This window comes from Semicossyphus pulcher, unplaced genomic scaffold, assembly GCF_022749685.1.
Source record: "Semicossyphus pulcher isolate SPU_LCO1_2020_fin unplaced genomic scaffold, fSemPul1.0.p SCAF_5, whole genome shotgun sequence".
Lineage (NCBI taxonomy): Eukaryota > Metazoa > Chordata > Actinopteri > Labriformes > Labridae > Semicossyphus > Semicossyphus pulcher.
The window spans coordinates 27,919,081-27,936,263 of record NW_027211726.1 but is presented as its reverse complement, the minus strand read 5'-3'; the positions used below and the strand labels follow the sequence as shown (position 1 = coordinate 27,936,263).

General features: G+C 38.4%; 1 protein-coding gene across 3 annotated transcripts in view; it reads left to right on the top strand.

The window, feature by feature from the left end:
- trappc9 (trafficking protein particle complex subunit 9) overlaps positions 1-17,183 on the top strand; it is a 226,436-nt gene that overhangs the window by 8,935 nt on the left and 200,318 nt on the right. For all 3 annotated transcript variants that reach the window (XM_069681096.1, XM_069681094.1, XM_069681095.1), the window contains 3 exons: positions 1,874-1,999; positions 3,493-3,709; positions 10,641-10,784. In XM_069681096.1, coding sequence (XP_069537197.1) covers positions 1,874-1,999; positions 3,493-3,709; positions 10,641-10,784 — 487 coding nt within the window. The remainder of the gene's footprint in view (positions 1-1,873; positions 2,000-3,492; positions 3,710-10,640; positions 10,785-17,183) is intronic.

Genomic DNA, 17,183 nt, shown 5'->3' with positions numbered 1-17,183 from the left:
AGGAGGGAAAAAACAACTTTTTCTCACTCTCAAGTCTGAAGTAAGTAAAGCAAATTTATACTGTATTTGACCAGCCAGGCATCACAAAATATGTCACAATAATTCAAAAAGTAATAAAGTAAAATAAACTTAAATATAATACATATATATAAATGTAATTAGTAGGCCTTGAGGTTGTCTTTTAATGGTAAATGGACTGCACTTATATAGCCCTTCTCTAGTCTTCCGACCACTCAGTGCGCTTTTGCACTACATGTCACATTAACCCATTCACGCACTCATTCACATGCTGATGGCCAGGATGGCCTATGCATTCATACCTGATGGCAATGCCACCGGGAGCAATTTGGGGTTCAGTGTCTTGCACAGGGACACTTCGACATGTGACAGTGTCAGGGATCGAACCCCCAACCTTCTGATTGAGACACGACCGACTCTACCACTGAGCCACAGCTGCCCCTTTTAATAACTCTGAATTTATTAAAACTTAAAAGGGTAAGTCTAGTGGTATTCAAAATTTTGCCCCACAATATTGCATTAGATTGAACACGAACTGTGTGTTTTATTTTCTCTCTTTCCATGTTCTTTAAATGTAAATACTCAACAGTGACAAAATCTGTGCAGAGTATTATACCTGCAGAGTATTAAAACAGTTTCCTGAAGGAAGGCCTCAGAAGGTGTTAAAAAGTAGTCAGGTTAATATGCAAAAGTCTTACATACTTACATGCTACATTAATATCCATATCGCAATCCTTGATACCTGGAATTACTGTCTTATTAGTTACAATAGTTGTATTGTACAATTGTACAATTAGTTACCAAGCATCAATAGTTGATTTTTTTTCTTTTTTTGCTGGTCAGAACTGAATACCTTTTTATGATACCTGTTATGTAAGAACAATTGTAGTTAGTAAAAATTGAATACGGTGACGTGGAGTTATAATAGTTTGAATTAAAGTCAAAGTTAACATTGACTAGTTATAATTAAGTTGCGGGCATCTACAAATGTCTATGTAGTAATATTTATCCCTCACACCAGGGGGCAGTGTTTGATATGTTTTGGTAGGCAGTGACGGCATTATGTTTAAGTAGTATAAGACCAGTAAATGCTGACAGCAGCAGTTTATTTATGAATACTACAGCAGGACAAGACTTACAAAAAGAGATAAAAGCATGTGTAATCTCTGTAAATAAAATCATGTGAATCACTAATAACCTTTAATAAGAGGCACTTTAAGACAAACAAAACAATGTATTAAGTATCCGTTCATAGCATTATATATTTGTACTCTCCTTTGACCACAGTACTTGTACAAAGTCACAAAGAATAGTATAAAGGTATCCCTACTGCTTAGGGAAAGCTGAATAGGCTCATTATGCTACCAAACTATTCAGAAGCAGCCCTGTGCTTTATCTTCATTATTATAATTGCCTTTTTGCGTTGACCTCCCTCAGCCCTTTTACCTGTAACTAGTTCATTCAGAATTAAATTACATCTCAACACATAGCTATTCAGATATTAATTGAATTTTAATAAGGAGACAATGAGGCTGGAAGTGGAGGAAGGTTGAGGGACGGAGAGATAAAAAATGCACACACTTGCGTGTGGTGTGAAGCCTCAGTAGAAGCAGCTCTGCTTTTTTTGTGGAAGCACGGACGCAGTACTTGCTGGGAATCCCTGAAAAATGAGCAACAGGGGAATTTCGAGTTATCTCACTTGTCTGTCATTACACGTCTACAGTGACTGATGAGGGTGGTCATATGTTAATGAAAAAACATTCCCTCTGATTATGAGGTGGGTTGTAGACGTCAAGGCGACCCTCGTTTTTCATTAACGCTGTCCTCCCCCTGCTTTTCCTCTTATCTCTCACAGTATAAGAACGCAGGCGTGATCGAGTTGGAGGCCTGTGTGAAAGCGGTGAGGGTGTTGGCCATTCAGAAGAGGGCAAGGGAGGCCTCTGAGTTCCTGCAGAACGCTGTTTACATCAACTTGGGACAGGTACGTTATCTCACTGAGTAAAAAAGCTCTTGCCACCAGCAGTGTGGGATATAGTTTGAATCAGGGTTGACTATAAGCACACTAAAACACAACTGCCCTATATCATTTTGGAGTCTTTTATGCCAAGGTGAGCGATACAGCCAAAAAAATTGATACAAGTTTGCCCTTTGAGTTCAGTGCTTAAGCCTTATTTGTCTGATTTAAATGTTGATATTCTTAGGCCCCGTGTCCACATAGCTGCTTTTTCTGGTAGAAAAGTGTTGGCAGGGCGCTGGGGAGCGCTGGGATGAAGCGCTTTTGCAGTGAGAGAAAATTTTTTCGATGACAACAATAAATTTAACTTACTACTGTACACAGCTAACAACAAACTTACAATGCGTGGGACGATAAAAGCACAACTCTTACCAGCAACATTTAGAGTCCAGCCGATCTGCTCCCACAAATGGGCTTTTCGGTCTCTATTGTGATACTGTTTGTGTCATATGTACATCTCTGGGTAGACAGAAACGGCCAAAAAGTTTCTCCTCCATGTTTGGTGGTAGCTGTGGTGACAAATGGTGCCCCATCTGATTGGTTGCCTGAAAAAAGCAGCGGTGACAACCCCAGCGCCTGTCTGAGAAGTTCAGAGATTTTCAACATGAAGCGCTTGGAGCGGCTGCACAAAAAAAGGCGGAGTGCTCTGAAAAAAGACGCTAGGCGCAGCGCTTTTTCTTTAGGCAGCCGCATACACTCTGTCCTCATTGGGAACAATTAAAAAAAGATATTTACATGTATTCATCTGTGCAATTGTAAGTATAGAGCAATCTATCACTTGATAATCCTTCATGATAAGCAGGATGTGATTACAATGTGAAGACAAGTTATGTTAGGGTTGTAAAAGATCCCCTTTAGACATGTTTTAACATACAGGGCCTTACATGTTTACTCCACATTCCAAATAGTCCAGAATTTGGACTTTGAGTGCTTTCTTGTGAAACCATTAACTAAAATCAGGTGCAACCAAATTGTATTCTGGTGAACACTTAATCATCCAATAGATGTTTAGTTGTTGTTAGTCTTTTGGATTTTGTTTTGGAAATTGTGATTTGTATTAAGTATTTGCACATATGTAGAACTCCACATCACTCTTAAGTAAGTTGTGTTTTAGACCATGATTGACTTCCGAACTCATTGCAATGTCACTAAATTGTGCTCATACATCAAGTTTGGAATCATTAAACTCAGATTAAACGGTGAGCACACAGAAGCCTTTCCCTTTACAGTATGCTTATGAATGATATGAAAAACAAACATTTTTGGGAGGAGGCAGACTTTATCAATCAATCAATTAATCATATTTTATTTGTATAGCGCCAAATCATAACCAGACTTATCTCGAGACACTTTACAGAAAGAGCAGGTCTAGACCGACTCTTTGTTATGTTATTTAAAGAGAGGCCCAACATGAATCACCATGAGTAGCACTTTATCATGTAATGTCTCCATTACTGCAGCTGTCAGAGGAGGAGAAGATCCAACGCTACAGCATCCTGTCTGAGCTCTACGAACTGATCGGCTTCCATCGCAAGTCTGCATTTTTCAAGCGCGTTGCAGCCATGCAGTGTGTGGCTCCAACCATCCCTGAGCCTGGCTGGAGGGCCTGCTACAAGCTGCTGCTGGAGACATTAACTGGATATAGCCTGTCACTGGATCCCAAGGACTTCAGCAAAGGTAAACATGGACACTGTGAGGTAGCAGATGTTAAAAACTAGAAATAAGAAGTCTGTTATCAACCTTTCTTTCAGACTTTCACATGACAATATTTCATCGTCATATATTGGTTAACTTTGTTTTAGGTATCAACAATTATTTAAGTTATAGATTATAAGAAATGCTTCACACGGTTTCCCTTGATTCCAAAAGTGGACACATTGATCTCTATTTACAGGTTTTTAACTTACACATTCTGCATAGAAATGCTGAATGCTAGAATCTAGGCTGAGATGGCATTATGGCGGATTGTGTTCTGCCGTGATGCCATCCCAGCCCAGATTGGCGGTCATCTGATGACGATTTAGCTTTTTATTAATCTCTATGCACAGACATCTTCATACAAAAGCAGCTAACAGTCCGTTCTTAGATCTAGTATCTCCAACTCTAAACTCTTAACTCCAAAATCCTGCTGATTTATGTGTGTGTTTACATGTTAAGTGTCCATTTTTCTGACATCATTAATTAGTTATTTGATGCTGTAAAAAGGATGATTGACAGCTCTGTTGACAAATACGGGTCTTGCAGCCAATCTGTTCCGGATTAGCAGAGTGGAGGAGGAACGGCGAGAGGAGATATAACTAAAACAATTACTGCAATCACTTCCCATATCTGTAAACTTCTGCTTCAGACCAACACAAAGAAGCTGTTCTGCTGTTAAACACGCCGGCGTGCGGGATCCTTGCTGTTTTTTTTGGTACTTTAAGTGTGAGTTTTGGTTAATGAAAGCGGCAACGGCGGCTCCACCCACTGATCTTTACTGCGCAACTCTGGCTCCAAATGATGTCACCATCGCAAGATGGCAACGCCTATCACGGGGGCTATTTTGGCATCAATTTCGTACAATGAAAGCAGATGGAGATCGTCCATCTATATATACAGTCATTGGCCAAATTGGATGACAATCCCTCCAGGGGTTCCTTAGGTATCCTGTTCCTAAGAATTGGACAGATGGATGGACAGACAACCCGAAACAAAATGGCACCAGCCCTCGTAGAGGCAAAAAAAATAGAGGGATTGATTGCTTCCTATCATATCTGGTTTATTCACTTATTTTTAGGGTCTTAAGTTAAGTAGTTCTGATTTTATATCAGTGAAAAGGAATAAAACCTCACAGACTTAATCTTTTTCAAAGAGAGAAAGCTTTCATCATCCCAAATAGGTGAGTGGGAGCAGTGTAAACACATATTTAATAGATAAGGGAAATGAAAAGCATCACTTCATTCCATCTCAAACTCAAGAGTGCTCCTTCAGTATGTTCTACATTCAAGCCACCTCTTTGCTCACAAAGAGACACCATTGAGACCTGACCCGGGCTTTTGTACAGTCTTTGTTAAGGTCCTCATGATAAGCCTCTTGGTTCTACAGACTCTTGACCCTTGTTCATTGTAGCCACTCAATAGCATCGGCAACAAAAAAAGACACGGTTCATGGTGAGCAGAAAAGCTCAGGGACGTCCGTATTTTCTCTTATGAGCATTATTGAAGCAAGCTGTGAGAGGATTTTTCTCAGATATGCCGTTGTTCTCTGGCCTAGTTTCCTTTGTGAACTGTTAATAGAAACATACTGCAGATTGTTTGAGGGAAAAGGATTGCACTCCTGCTGTAAAAGGTTGTTTTAGATGGTTTATTAGGATACTTTACACCTAAAGCACTTCATTATTGATGCCCTGAGCCCTGATATCATTTACTGTAAGTAAATGAACCACAGGATTCATTTCTGTTTTACAAACTGTAGGTATACCAGTGGTAACTACAATAGTCACATGATTTCAACCAAGAGAATTTCACTAGTGATCCATTATAGATTTTTGTACTCTAAGTCAAACTAAACACCTTTGAGTTTACTGTGTGTCTTTTTAACAACTTCTACAACAAATCGATTGCATCTAATTAAAAGGCAACATTACCTGTGAAAATTCAGCCAACTATGCCTCATGGCAAATGCTAACTTGAACAGCAAATCAAAACAATAAGTTAGGGGGGCGCATCAAGACATTATAGTAAAGGGTTACCTAGTGCATCGTATTTTGTTGTGTAGGGCGTCTGACCAAGCTGCAGTATTTAAAAAGGTGGGATTAAGTCAAGCAGAAGTACCCCGATAGTCTTAATTTGTAGTTAAACATTTGCTGATTAAAATTGAGACAACAATATTTTTCCCATACTATTTTCCAAATTAAAATTTTTTTTTTCTGATTCTTAAAGTAATAATCTCAAAGTCATGTAAATAAATGTCTGTTTAGTCACTATCTATCGCTGAATGAGGTTACACAATGGTGATTGATGATGGCGGAGCTAAGTGGCTGCTTTTCTGGTCTCTGCAAGTGTTGCGAGGAAACAGTAATCTACTATACCTGACATACAAAGAAAAGATGGATGACTATAGATACAATTTCAAAAATAAGTAAAAATCGAAAAAAAAAAGAAACAAATTCGATGCTCAGATGAAGGCAAACAGTCTGAAAAGAAAAGCGACCATCAGTGAGGAAAATCAAGAGTTACAACCATAACAAAGGGATCCAACTGTAGACGAGATTTTCGAGATTATATCTTCAAAGGGATTATTTCATACTTTTGAAACTTGCTTGGTATTTATTCTACACTTAAAGGGCTATGAGTACGGACAGCATTACACAGAATATTTGGGTTTAAATAACTGACCTTAATGTACTGTTTAACATAATTTCTCCGTACTGCAGTATTAGCTGTGACATCAAAGTCCCGCTGAGGCCTGGGTATCCACTACGAATCCCATCAGCGCTTGTGGGAAAGCAGGGAGTGACGATTCTAAGTCTTTTGTCAGAAGGGATCAGCTGGGAGTTTATCAGGCAATACGCTGGAGAGGCAAGTTCAAGTGAGGAAGAAAATGGGGATCAATGGTGCATTCCAATAAGGTTGCTATTCGCTCAGATGTGGAGGAACAAATGGCTTTAAGTGGCTCACAGGTACTTTTCACTACTCCTCTCTTTATGCCTTAAATGGTGACACTGTCATTTCTCTACTGTAGTCCTGCCTTGGCAGACATTTTTAGAGCTTCTTTTCTTGTAATAACTTGCAAGTTTATTGTCAGGGAGAGTAATGGCGGTATTTGGCGTCTCATCACCCTGCATAGTAGAAAATTCCAGGCGGCCTGAAGGTAAAATGCCTCTTTGAGCCGGGTTTTGCATGACAGTGCAGCTGCTCGGCCACGACACCACGCTCATTGTCTTGGTGGTGTGTTAAATGGATTTCCAGACACCTTCAGTTTAAGTCTGAAAATAGCACAAAATGAAGTCATTTCCGTGTTCGATGGAGAGTGACATTCTCAGAAAATCCAAAGTGTCTTTTGGATTACAGTTCTCCAGATAAGCGCTGGTTTGAGGAGAAAGGTAGAATTCGGCTATTTTTAGACTGCTTAGTGGGTGCAGTTTCACCACAGAAAAATATAGCTTATGAAGGAATTGCATTTACAGTTTGTTCAGATGGCAGAAGAAGTCAGGATGAAAAATAACGGTTGTAGAAAAGTGCTGATAAATAAAAAGCATCACAGGCAGGATTTGACGTTATAGGAAGTGGTATTTTGCTAAGGAAACATCAGAGTGTTTACCAAATATCTTCTTTCCCTCCCTCTTGCCCCGAGGGCCTCCCCTGCACATCTTTCCTCTATAGTCTATTTTCCCACTTAGTGAGTCAACAGTTGACAGCTGGGAGTGCAACAGGGGATCTGGTAGGGGGCTGAGGGTCTTATGTAACAGTTGGTTTCAGGCTGGAATGCTATAAGATGTCTTGTGGAGATCTGCAGAGAAAATAACGTTGGCTAAGTTAGCATTGTACTGATGTTTACGATGGGGATACTTCAGTTTCAAGAGATGGCTCCAACAGAAAAACTGGAGATTGATTTAATTATGTGTGCCCCCTTGTGTGAGAGCATGACAAATACTCAAAAGGGTTTGTCAATTCATGCATTGTATTACGCATTAAAGACCATCTCCAGTCATGTTTTAAGACATGATTTTTATCTTGTTCTATTTAAGTCTTTTACTTATTTTTATTCTAGTACTGTGTTAATTGTTCTGCACCAAAACACCAAAGCAAATTCCTTGTATGTGTAAACTTACTTCGCAATAAAAGCTGATTCTGATTCTGATTCAGACATATAAAATGCTCTGCTTGAAATAATAAATGGTCCCTGATGTGTCTTGTAGCAAACGTGAAATACCACATGGAGATGTTTACAAGGCTAAGAACTTGATTTTCACTGGAGGGGGTCTTTAATGTTTGTCATTAAATGTGTTCGAGAGTAAGTATCAGAAGTTAATGTCTAAGTGTGCTGCTAGATTGGGCTAAAATGATGATTATTAAGACATTTCTTCTAATATCAGAATTAGGGCGGGCAATATGGCCAAAACCCTATATCGCGATATAGGGTTTTCCATATCTCGATAATGATATTTATCACGATATATATCATGTTTTTGGGTAATTTAACAAATAATTAGTCTATATAAAATAACCACATGGTATAGTCTATTTTATGGATAATGCTGTGTGATTTAAATACTTGACAAATAAAAAGTACTGAGTTTCCGTTTTTCCTGGCTGAATCCTTTCCTGCACGTTAATGTCCATGTTAATAAACAGCACCTCCCTATATAGTTCGCTCCAGGTTCACTCCAAGGGTTAGAACGTAAAGCGTTGTCAAGATGACGTAAAAAATTCCGCAGTTCAGCCGCTGGTTTTGTGACATCACAATATGACGCATACGATAGACATTTTCATATTGTTTTAACGCTATATATTTTCATATTGCCCAGCCCAAATCAGTATATAATACAATATGCAAATAATGTAAATTGTACTTATTGTGTCAAGTGATCTATCTGTTTAGAAGTGAATTGATTATAGTTGTTAGTCATTATTTAAGATTCAATCTCTCATGTGTAAAACAATACTTTCTCTAACCAGTTTGTTTGTTGTTAACTTAAAATAATTTATTGTAACAGGGAAAAATAGATGCACAATACAATTTTGATAAAAGTTGACAAATGATATTATTAACACATCACTAATCCTAGTTGAACACTTTAGTAGCTTACTGTGCAGCAAAGCTTCTTTTTTTAACTGAGTTTACAGAGTTCCTGAAGTACATACTGTTTGCTAATACAGTAGGAGAACCAGTTCCCAAATAAATACTTTAAGTCATTCAGTTAAAACTATTGAGAGATTTTCAAACCATTCCAGGAATAACTCCTCCACATATTATTTGTTTGTTATTAATGTAAGCCACTGAGGCTGCAGTTCAAAACTTAATCCATTATTTGCAAAATCTCAAAAAAAGTAAATGTCCTTCAAAATTGACTTTAGTCCAAAGGGAAGTAAGTGCTTGTATTGTTTGCCAAATACAGTAGTCAACTACCCAAAAGAGACTATAAAAAGCAGTCCTTCAAAGTCCTGACAACTGAAAAGGTGAAACAAGCTATGTTGAGTATTTTTGCTTGAAAATTGTTGATTATAAAAATATATTATCAAAGTAGTTGCCAATTTATTATGTTATCTGCTAAACACACTTATTGACCTTTTATTTGAACTCTAACATTCCTTCACTTACCTTCCTTTGTTATTACTTCATTGATAAATGAAGCTTGTGAAGGTGAAACAGCTAGTAGCCCTTTCAAAGTTCACTATGTTTTGTCTTAATCTGTCATATTTTCACGTACATAACTGAAGCCTGTATGACTTATGACATAAAGAGACTCATCAACCAGTGTGACTCTTGAGAAGGGGGAAGAGAGCTAGGGATAGACTGATTATCGGCCGGGCCGATATTCGGCATTTTGATGCATATCGACATCGACCTTTTTAAAAAAAAAAAAATTAAATTTTAAATTTTTTTTTTATCCGACGGCCGATAAGAGATCAATTTAATACTGGGTTATTTTGGCTCTGATGCATATGCTTAAAGGCATTTAAACAAAGTTAAGTGTTGGAGTTTGTATTTTTCAAAATTTTGACGCCAATATTTTCACTTTTACTGCAAATGAATATCGGCTTCAAATATCGGTTATCGGCCTCCTTGACTATTAATAATCGGTATCGGCCCTAAAAAAACCATATTGGTCTATCTCTAAAGAGAGCTGAGATAAGAGCTAAGATAACGGGAGCTAAGGTGCTCACAGCTTAACCTGCTCCTGTCTAATGTCCAGTTGCAGAAAAAATGTAATGGATGAATGAGATTCAGGCTGACACAGGAAGGGGAAATAGGAGACAAGACCTTGTTCAGTCAAGACCTCCCTCAACCTTGACGGGTAGACTATGTTGGAGATAATGGGAGGTTGCTTCTGTGTTTACATCAATGATGCTTGGTGCTCAGATGCATTATTGTTTTTGCTGATAGAGTACCAGCTAATCAATCTTTACCGAGCTGTGATTTGCTCGTACTTGTTGCTTTGAGGTTTACCTTCAGGGCTTTCAGGGCCAGGAAGCTTTTTCAGTAAAAAAAAAAAAGTCCATGTTGGCATATTGTTTTCTAAACCTAACCAAACCACTAGCTTCATAAGGTTAAGGCACCACAACTGATTGGTTAGGTTTAGGAAATCATGACTAGGTTTATAATATTAAGTCAATGTTGAGAGCTGGTTTCACACATGGCAAGAAGAGAGAATGTCCTGTGTTTAACTTATTGGCTTTTGAGGTGGCTACAACTTCATTGTGATACCCTGAGTAGTGAAATTACATATAAATTACCTTCATACAAAAGGTTATTTATAAATGGACATAATTACACTGTCAACACTGTCAACAATGAAATTATGCATCTGTACTAGTCTGAAATGGCAGCTTTGTAACATTAGATGTCAGCAATGAGCCTTGTCAGTCTTGTGAATGTGTATTTCTGTCTGTCACCTCTCTTTCAGGTACCCACCGAGGCTGGGCTGCTGTTCAGATGCGCCTCCTACATGAACTGGTGTACGCCTCCCGTCGCATGGGCAACCCTGGCCTGTCTGTTCGCCACCTGTCCTTCCTGCTACAGACCATGCTGGACTTCCTGTCTGATCAAGGTCAGCTCTCAATAAACTTACAAAAGAGTGCTCCAAAGTAGCAATATTACACTTTCTCTTTCACTGCGGAACTCACATCCTGTGAGGTGCTTCCAGCTTCATGCCCAACCTTAAAAAAAAATCTAGAAAAAAACACTCTGTCCTTTGGTGATTGCAGCATTATACCTTGTGCTTAATAGTATGCGGTGCACAACAAAGCCAGCATTTTCTTGGCGGGAGTGCAACATTGTGCACTGACCAGAAATCCTGTGCAGCCAGGAGATAGGGTTTTCACTGAAGCAGTGTGCGCCAGACGGTCCACTGGCCACACAATAGAGGCCAGCGTAATCCTTGGTTGGCTACAGAGCATGAGAATTGAGGGGGTGGGGGACGAGACGAGGTATGAGCCAGATGAAGTAAGCTTAGAGTGTAAAATATTAAATTTCAGCAAAGGGACTGCTGCCACTGTGTTAAGGAAGGTACTCATTCAAGCGTTCTTAGGACCTGGCCTGCTTGAATAATGTTACTCTCTACAGCTTAACACACATCAAGGGCAAGAAAAAGCACAGCCAAATGATGTAATTACTACTGCTACTACTGAATGTTTTCTTACTTAAAACATTGACCTTGTAAGCTGATTTTTTAAAGCAATGTTTCTTTGTTACAATAGATACCATTTCAAATGTACTTAGTGTAACTTCTTGGGCTAAGGGTGCTGCCTGCTGCAGTTTGGGTGTCCTCCTTTGATTGGCTCTCTTCTCGTCTACCGTGTGATATTAAAGATGTCAGAAAGGTTATTGTAGGTTGCTCTAGTGGAATAAGTCCCCATTGATGTGTCTTGGGGTTGGTGTGTGTATATGTCAAGCATGGAATAGAGTTTGACAGGAAAGGTCTTTGAAGGTTCTGATACACTGTCTGCATGTCCATGAAGATAAACTAGGCAATTGATTGGACTTTTGTTTTTTAAACTGCGTCTTTATACACAGTGCAATGCAGGAGCAACAGCACAAGAGGCTGTACAGCCTGCCAACCAGGTTTGAAAATGGCTCTTAACCTCATAACTTAAGAAGTGAAACTGAGGACAGTGTGATTTCAGACAGGTTGTTGCTTTGGACTTTTATTTGTGTTTATGAATTTGCATTATGTCTGAATTTGCAGCCAGTTTCTCCCAATGGAATTCATTTGGGCCTTGGGCAGCGTGTTTGCCCTTGTTGGCCAATGCAGGGGGAACACTGGAAAGGCATAGGAATTGTAATTGACTGGACAATAGCCTTTAACACAAGTGCTCTAGAGCTATTATATTACAACACATATTGTAGTCAACTTTCAGGATTTAAAGGGTCAAAACTTCACCATCAACTTTATTATATGTCTTCCTTAGGGTCATATTACAAAACAAACAGAATATCATACAGAAAATAAATGAGCATAATAGGGCCCCTGTGAATAGGATGAAATCAAGAAAGTTAAAAAAGTAATATAAAATAATACAGCCCTAACCCATACATTTCAGCCAACTGGTTATTCACTCACAGATGATTTTGGTATATGGTCATGTGGTTTCAGGCCAACATGTGCCTGAACTGGTAAAGAAGCAAGTGGTGCGTCTAATGATATACATGGAGGACACCATATTTGGTCCAACTATGGAACAGTACCCTTGCTGGAATATAAGAAGTATTTTCCCCATGTGTTTGGCGTACTATGAAAACACATTGGAATTGCTTCTCTGTCCTTTTGAAGGGACCATAGAATAGGCTTTATTGACCTTTTCCCCACAATAATAACATTGCTGACCAGTTTTGGGTTTGAAGCTTTGAAAATGATGTTGGAAAACTCCCTGAAGTAAACAAAAGAAGAGAACACACTGTGGGATTAATACTGATGCTGCTATTAATTATTATCATAAAAGTGACACAAGTTGAAATAATAAGGGTGATGACAGTAAAGGCCAATCAATATCAGTGATATTTCTAGTATAAATCTAGTCATAATGGAAGAAAAATAAATAAATGGATAAATAAATTAAAAAAATAAAAAATAAAATGGTTTTTACTTTTAACCGACATTGTTCCACAATTCAATCAGTTCCATTCTCCTTTAGTTTTTCACTGAACAGTTTCATGTTCATGTGCATTTCCACAAGCATTTGTGAAATTGTTTGGTCAGCCGATATTTCTATTTCCTCATTGGTCCCCCATGTCCTCTCCTCATCCTGCTGTGTGTCTCTGCAAATGTCAGCACCTGTAAACATGCAACTACAATGCACAGTTTTATCGTTTGTTTCCTGTATTTGGTCCTACTTTAAGTCTGTTTATGTTCTCACTAGAATCAAACCGGACCGTGGTTCTTTTTGGAAACGGACTGAGACCTGTCTTTTCTAGCGGACCATGGTCCGGTTGTTTGGTCCGCACCAGAGTTTCATTCTGGCGTTCACACCACCTAAACGAACCGCACCGAGGGGACAAACGCTCCAGGGTTCAATCGGACTAAACAAGGCTGGTGTGAACCCGCCTTAAGTCTGTTTGCAAAAGGTTCAGATAATAAATTCAATGACATGGGTAAACATAAATTGGGATTAAAAGGTTATGCTTCCAATTTTTCTAAATTTTTCTAATTTTTAATTTGTTGAAGCTACTATAGCAAAGTTTAATTGAAAGGGAACTAAAAGCAGAAATAGATGATAAGACGCGCTCTGGATAATCTCTCTTTATAGCCTACCATTTTCGTGTTGGTGTTGGTCTTGCCATTTTTGCAAATATTGATAGCACTGCTTCAGATTCTAGTAAGAGATTACATTTTCTTTTCTTATCCAATACATGTCTTTTTAATCTAGCAAATTTTCCCTCAGAACCCATTTGTGTTTTTGTCAGCTAATGGGCAAACAATGCAGCTCAGGGCCACTGACACAACATAATTCGAGCCAATTAACTGGGAACAGCTGCTCTCCCTCTTCCATGAAGTTATAGATACATTATATATTTTGATTGGACTCTTTAGAAACAAATCTTAAAATAATAAAAGCTTGCGTGACTTTATTAAATAATGATATACTGTACACATTTTAGATTTTAAGATTTTGAAAAATCTTTAGACAATACGAGAAATGAAGAGATGGAAATATAATGATAAAATCAACTTAAAACACTTAAAAAGTCACACGTAATTTAGGGTTGTTTCACATCAAAGGATGGTATACAATTTTAATTTAAACTAGTAAAAATTAAAAAGTTTGATAGTAATTCTCCTGCAGGCCTAGAAAAACTGAAAGTTAGTTTACACACAGACATTTATATTTCCTTCATGTACTTTGTATTTCTGTATTTATCGGTGTGAGAAAAATAAACCAACCAATTAGCAGCATGATTATTGCAGTGTGACTGTGGGGTGTCTGCTGGGATTGCTGTTTGAGCTGCTTCTTAACTCTGTATCTCCCAACATGATGGGCTAATATGGTATCAAGGAAAGCATGATTGCAGGTGTCATCAGCCCCACTTCCTTATTCCCATAATTTCTCCGCAGGCACAGAATACGTGTTAACTATCCCTTACCACCAATTAGTAATCCTCTTGAGCTAAAAATTCAACCAAAATCAAATCTCACTTAGATTCTCAGAATCAAAACAGATTCGATGTGCAGTTGCAATGACCAGTGAAATTGTTGCATCATGTGGTAGAAACGTCTCACTTCACTCCTCCTAGAAGTATATTGATATGGTTGTCTGGGGATTGCAGACCCACATTAGTAATGCCAGGTGCAGATAATGTCCACATTTTTATGTTATTATAGTGTTAACTCACATTTCCTGCAGTATAATGGCCTGGTTACCATGATTTACTGTGTAACGACATGTCATGTATTTAATGCATTACCATAGCCAGAATTATTTATTTAGGTTGGCCTGGCAAACATAGAGTTGTTGTGACTGCAATGGTCTACTCACTGAACATCTGCAACATTACCTGCAACTATACGCATCAAATTTTGTAATAGCAAGGGCAACCACACCAAAATATTCTTTTTAAAGTCTGTAAGCTATTTGCACAATGCCAGCATGCACCATTTGACCTTCAATTCAAGTGTGGCAGAACAAAGAGAAGCTTCATGTAAACCACCAATACATTCAAAATCATTCAAAGCGAAGAAATCAGTAATCTTGACATTCAGGTCACTTAAAAATACTGCTGCAATCAATAAGCAAAATCTTAGCCAATCCCAAAAGTAAAGAAAGACGGCAGGACTTGGTCTTGAGCAGTGAATAATTTCTTCATAATCCTAAGGTCTGTCAGCTCCTCTCCAAATGAAAGAGTAGAAAAACTAGACTTTTGAGGTCTCATGTTTGCCCTTGAAGCCTCGATATATATGGATCCAGAAGTGACCGTATTTGGATTAAAGGTTGAATATCATTTTGTAGTCATTTCTGTTATGGTTTCATACATTTGGATTTTTTTTTACAAGCAGAGCAGTCACTCCATGCTGCCCATTAGAGAGTGCATGTTTTAGGCACATGAGTATTGGCGTCACTTTTAAAACCGAGAGGCTATGTCCACTTCACATATTCAGTCTATAAAATGACCTCCACTTACTTTTCTACAGTCTGCTAAGAGCCTTCATCTTAGAGTCCTTAATGCAAACCTGGCATGTGCACTTTCTGTATGGCCAAATGAGTACAAACAAGTGACAGCCTTTCACAGCTCAAAAATCACATTAATAACAAAGAATGGCAGGGCCACCATCAGCAGCTCGCAGCGCAGGGACACATGGCAAAGTGTTCAAATGAGCAGGCACGTCGGCCTGTGCTGAACGCCTGCTTGTAGGGTGTAACATGCTTTAGATTAGTGATGTTATGATAGATCCATAGGTGGGACGGACGTCACAGGAAGTCTCTCTGTCCATACAAGTCTATAGCTTGTAGTTAAATTTAAAAGTGTAAGAAATATTCAGCAAACTCATTTTTAATGATTGTGCTGGGCGTACCAGCTTGAGATTTAGATGGCCTGTGGCCACCTGTGGCTACGTGAATGGTTTAATGTTCAAAGACAATTAGACCTCCAAAAACTACCGTTCTACAGCAGTTCAGCAAATTTAATAAATTAAAGAAGAAAACAAAAACATTGCTGTTTAAGATGCTGTTTGTCTAAAGTTTGTTTAATTAGTTGCATTTAGTTAGAGTTGTTCATATGCTTAATTAACGCCCATTTTGCAAAAGTTTGAGTGGAGTAATAGTGTTTTGAAGCTGTTTACATGGTTACATAAGCTTCTGTATAATTATCCTGTTTACACAAATATCTGAAGAGATTTATGAAAATATTTTCTTCCACAACAAATCACTTTTTTGGACTCATGTCTGTCAGGTTTATCCAAGCAACGATTATTCTTCAGTTTTCTAATGCAGGGGATGTAGCTCTTGTTGTAGTTCAAAATGCACTTTCCACAAATTAGCAAAGAAGTTCTGATGATTTGTACCAGGAGATGTGCCGAATACTCAGTCTTGCAGAACAGTTTGATGTGCATATATAAAGTCAGCCAGAAATAGAAACAAATTGTGCCCTTTTGAAACAAACAATAGTGCAAGGTCTAAATTCAAGTTCACTTGGGTCGTGACAAACTGGTCACAATCTGGTTGGAAGAAATGCACAAAGCCCAAAGATATCCTGGGCTGATTTAAACTTTACTTCTTAGCATGTAAACAGTTGCATCATTATAACATGCAGCATTTCATTGCACAACAACAGCTAGCATAGACAACAAGATCAACATCACCTGTAATACCGTTATTCATGTTGAGCTTACTGCTGCAAGTCAAGTCTGATGTCATTTTTTTATCTTCCAAAAAGCCTTTAGTGATAGGGTCTTGAAGAATCAAAGATCACTTGACTGATCACCAAGTGAATTTGCGTTTTTGTGTCATGGTTTCCAAACGTCTCTGTTTCGGCCCGTTCGCACTAAAACGCAACAGGTTCATCTGATTCTGATTCTGATCAGCATTTCCAAAAGTCTCTGTTTAAGGGTTCTTTAACTACAGATTGGAGTAGACATTAGACGTGAATGCAGCAAAAAATGATCTGTTATAAGAAGAAATCGCACTAGTGTAGATGCTGCCTGAAATTATTATGCTCTGATTTCCTGTTGCAATTGAAAACACAAAATCAACGCTTAAATTGCGTTGCGCTTAAAGGGAACATTGGCCTCGTATGTTTACTCTCACAACATTGGTGATTACTTCATTTTCTCTAAGAAGCCATCATCTGACCTCTCACCCTGACCTCTCACCCTTACAGGCGCATAAAAGAACAAATTAAGCATGAACAAGTGCTCGGGGTCAGAAAGCAAGTCAACATGTATTAACAGTGCATGCAATAGTTTTTGTAACTCACAAAAACAGAACTGGATACGTTTTATGTTCCTTACGTTTAAACA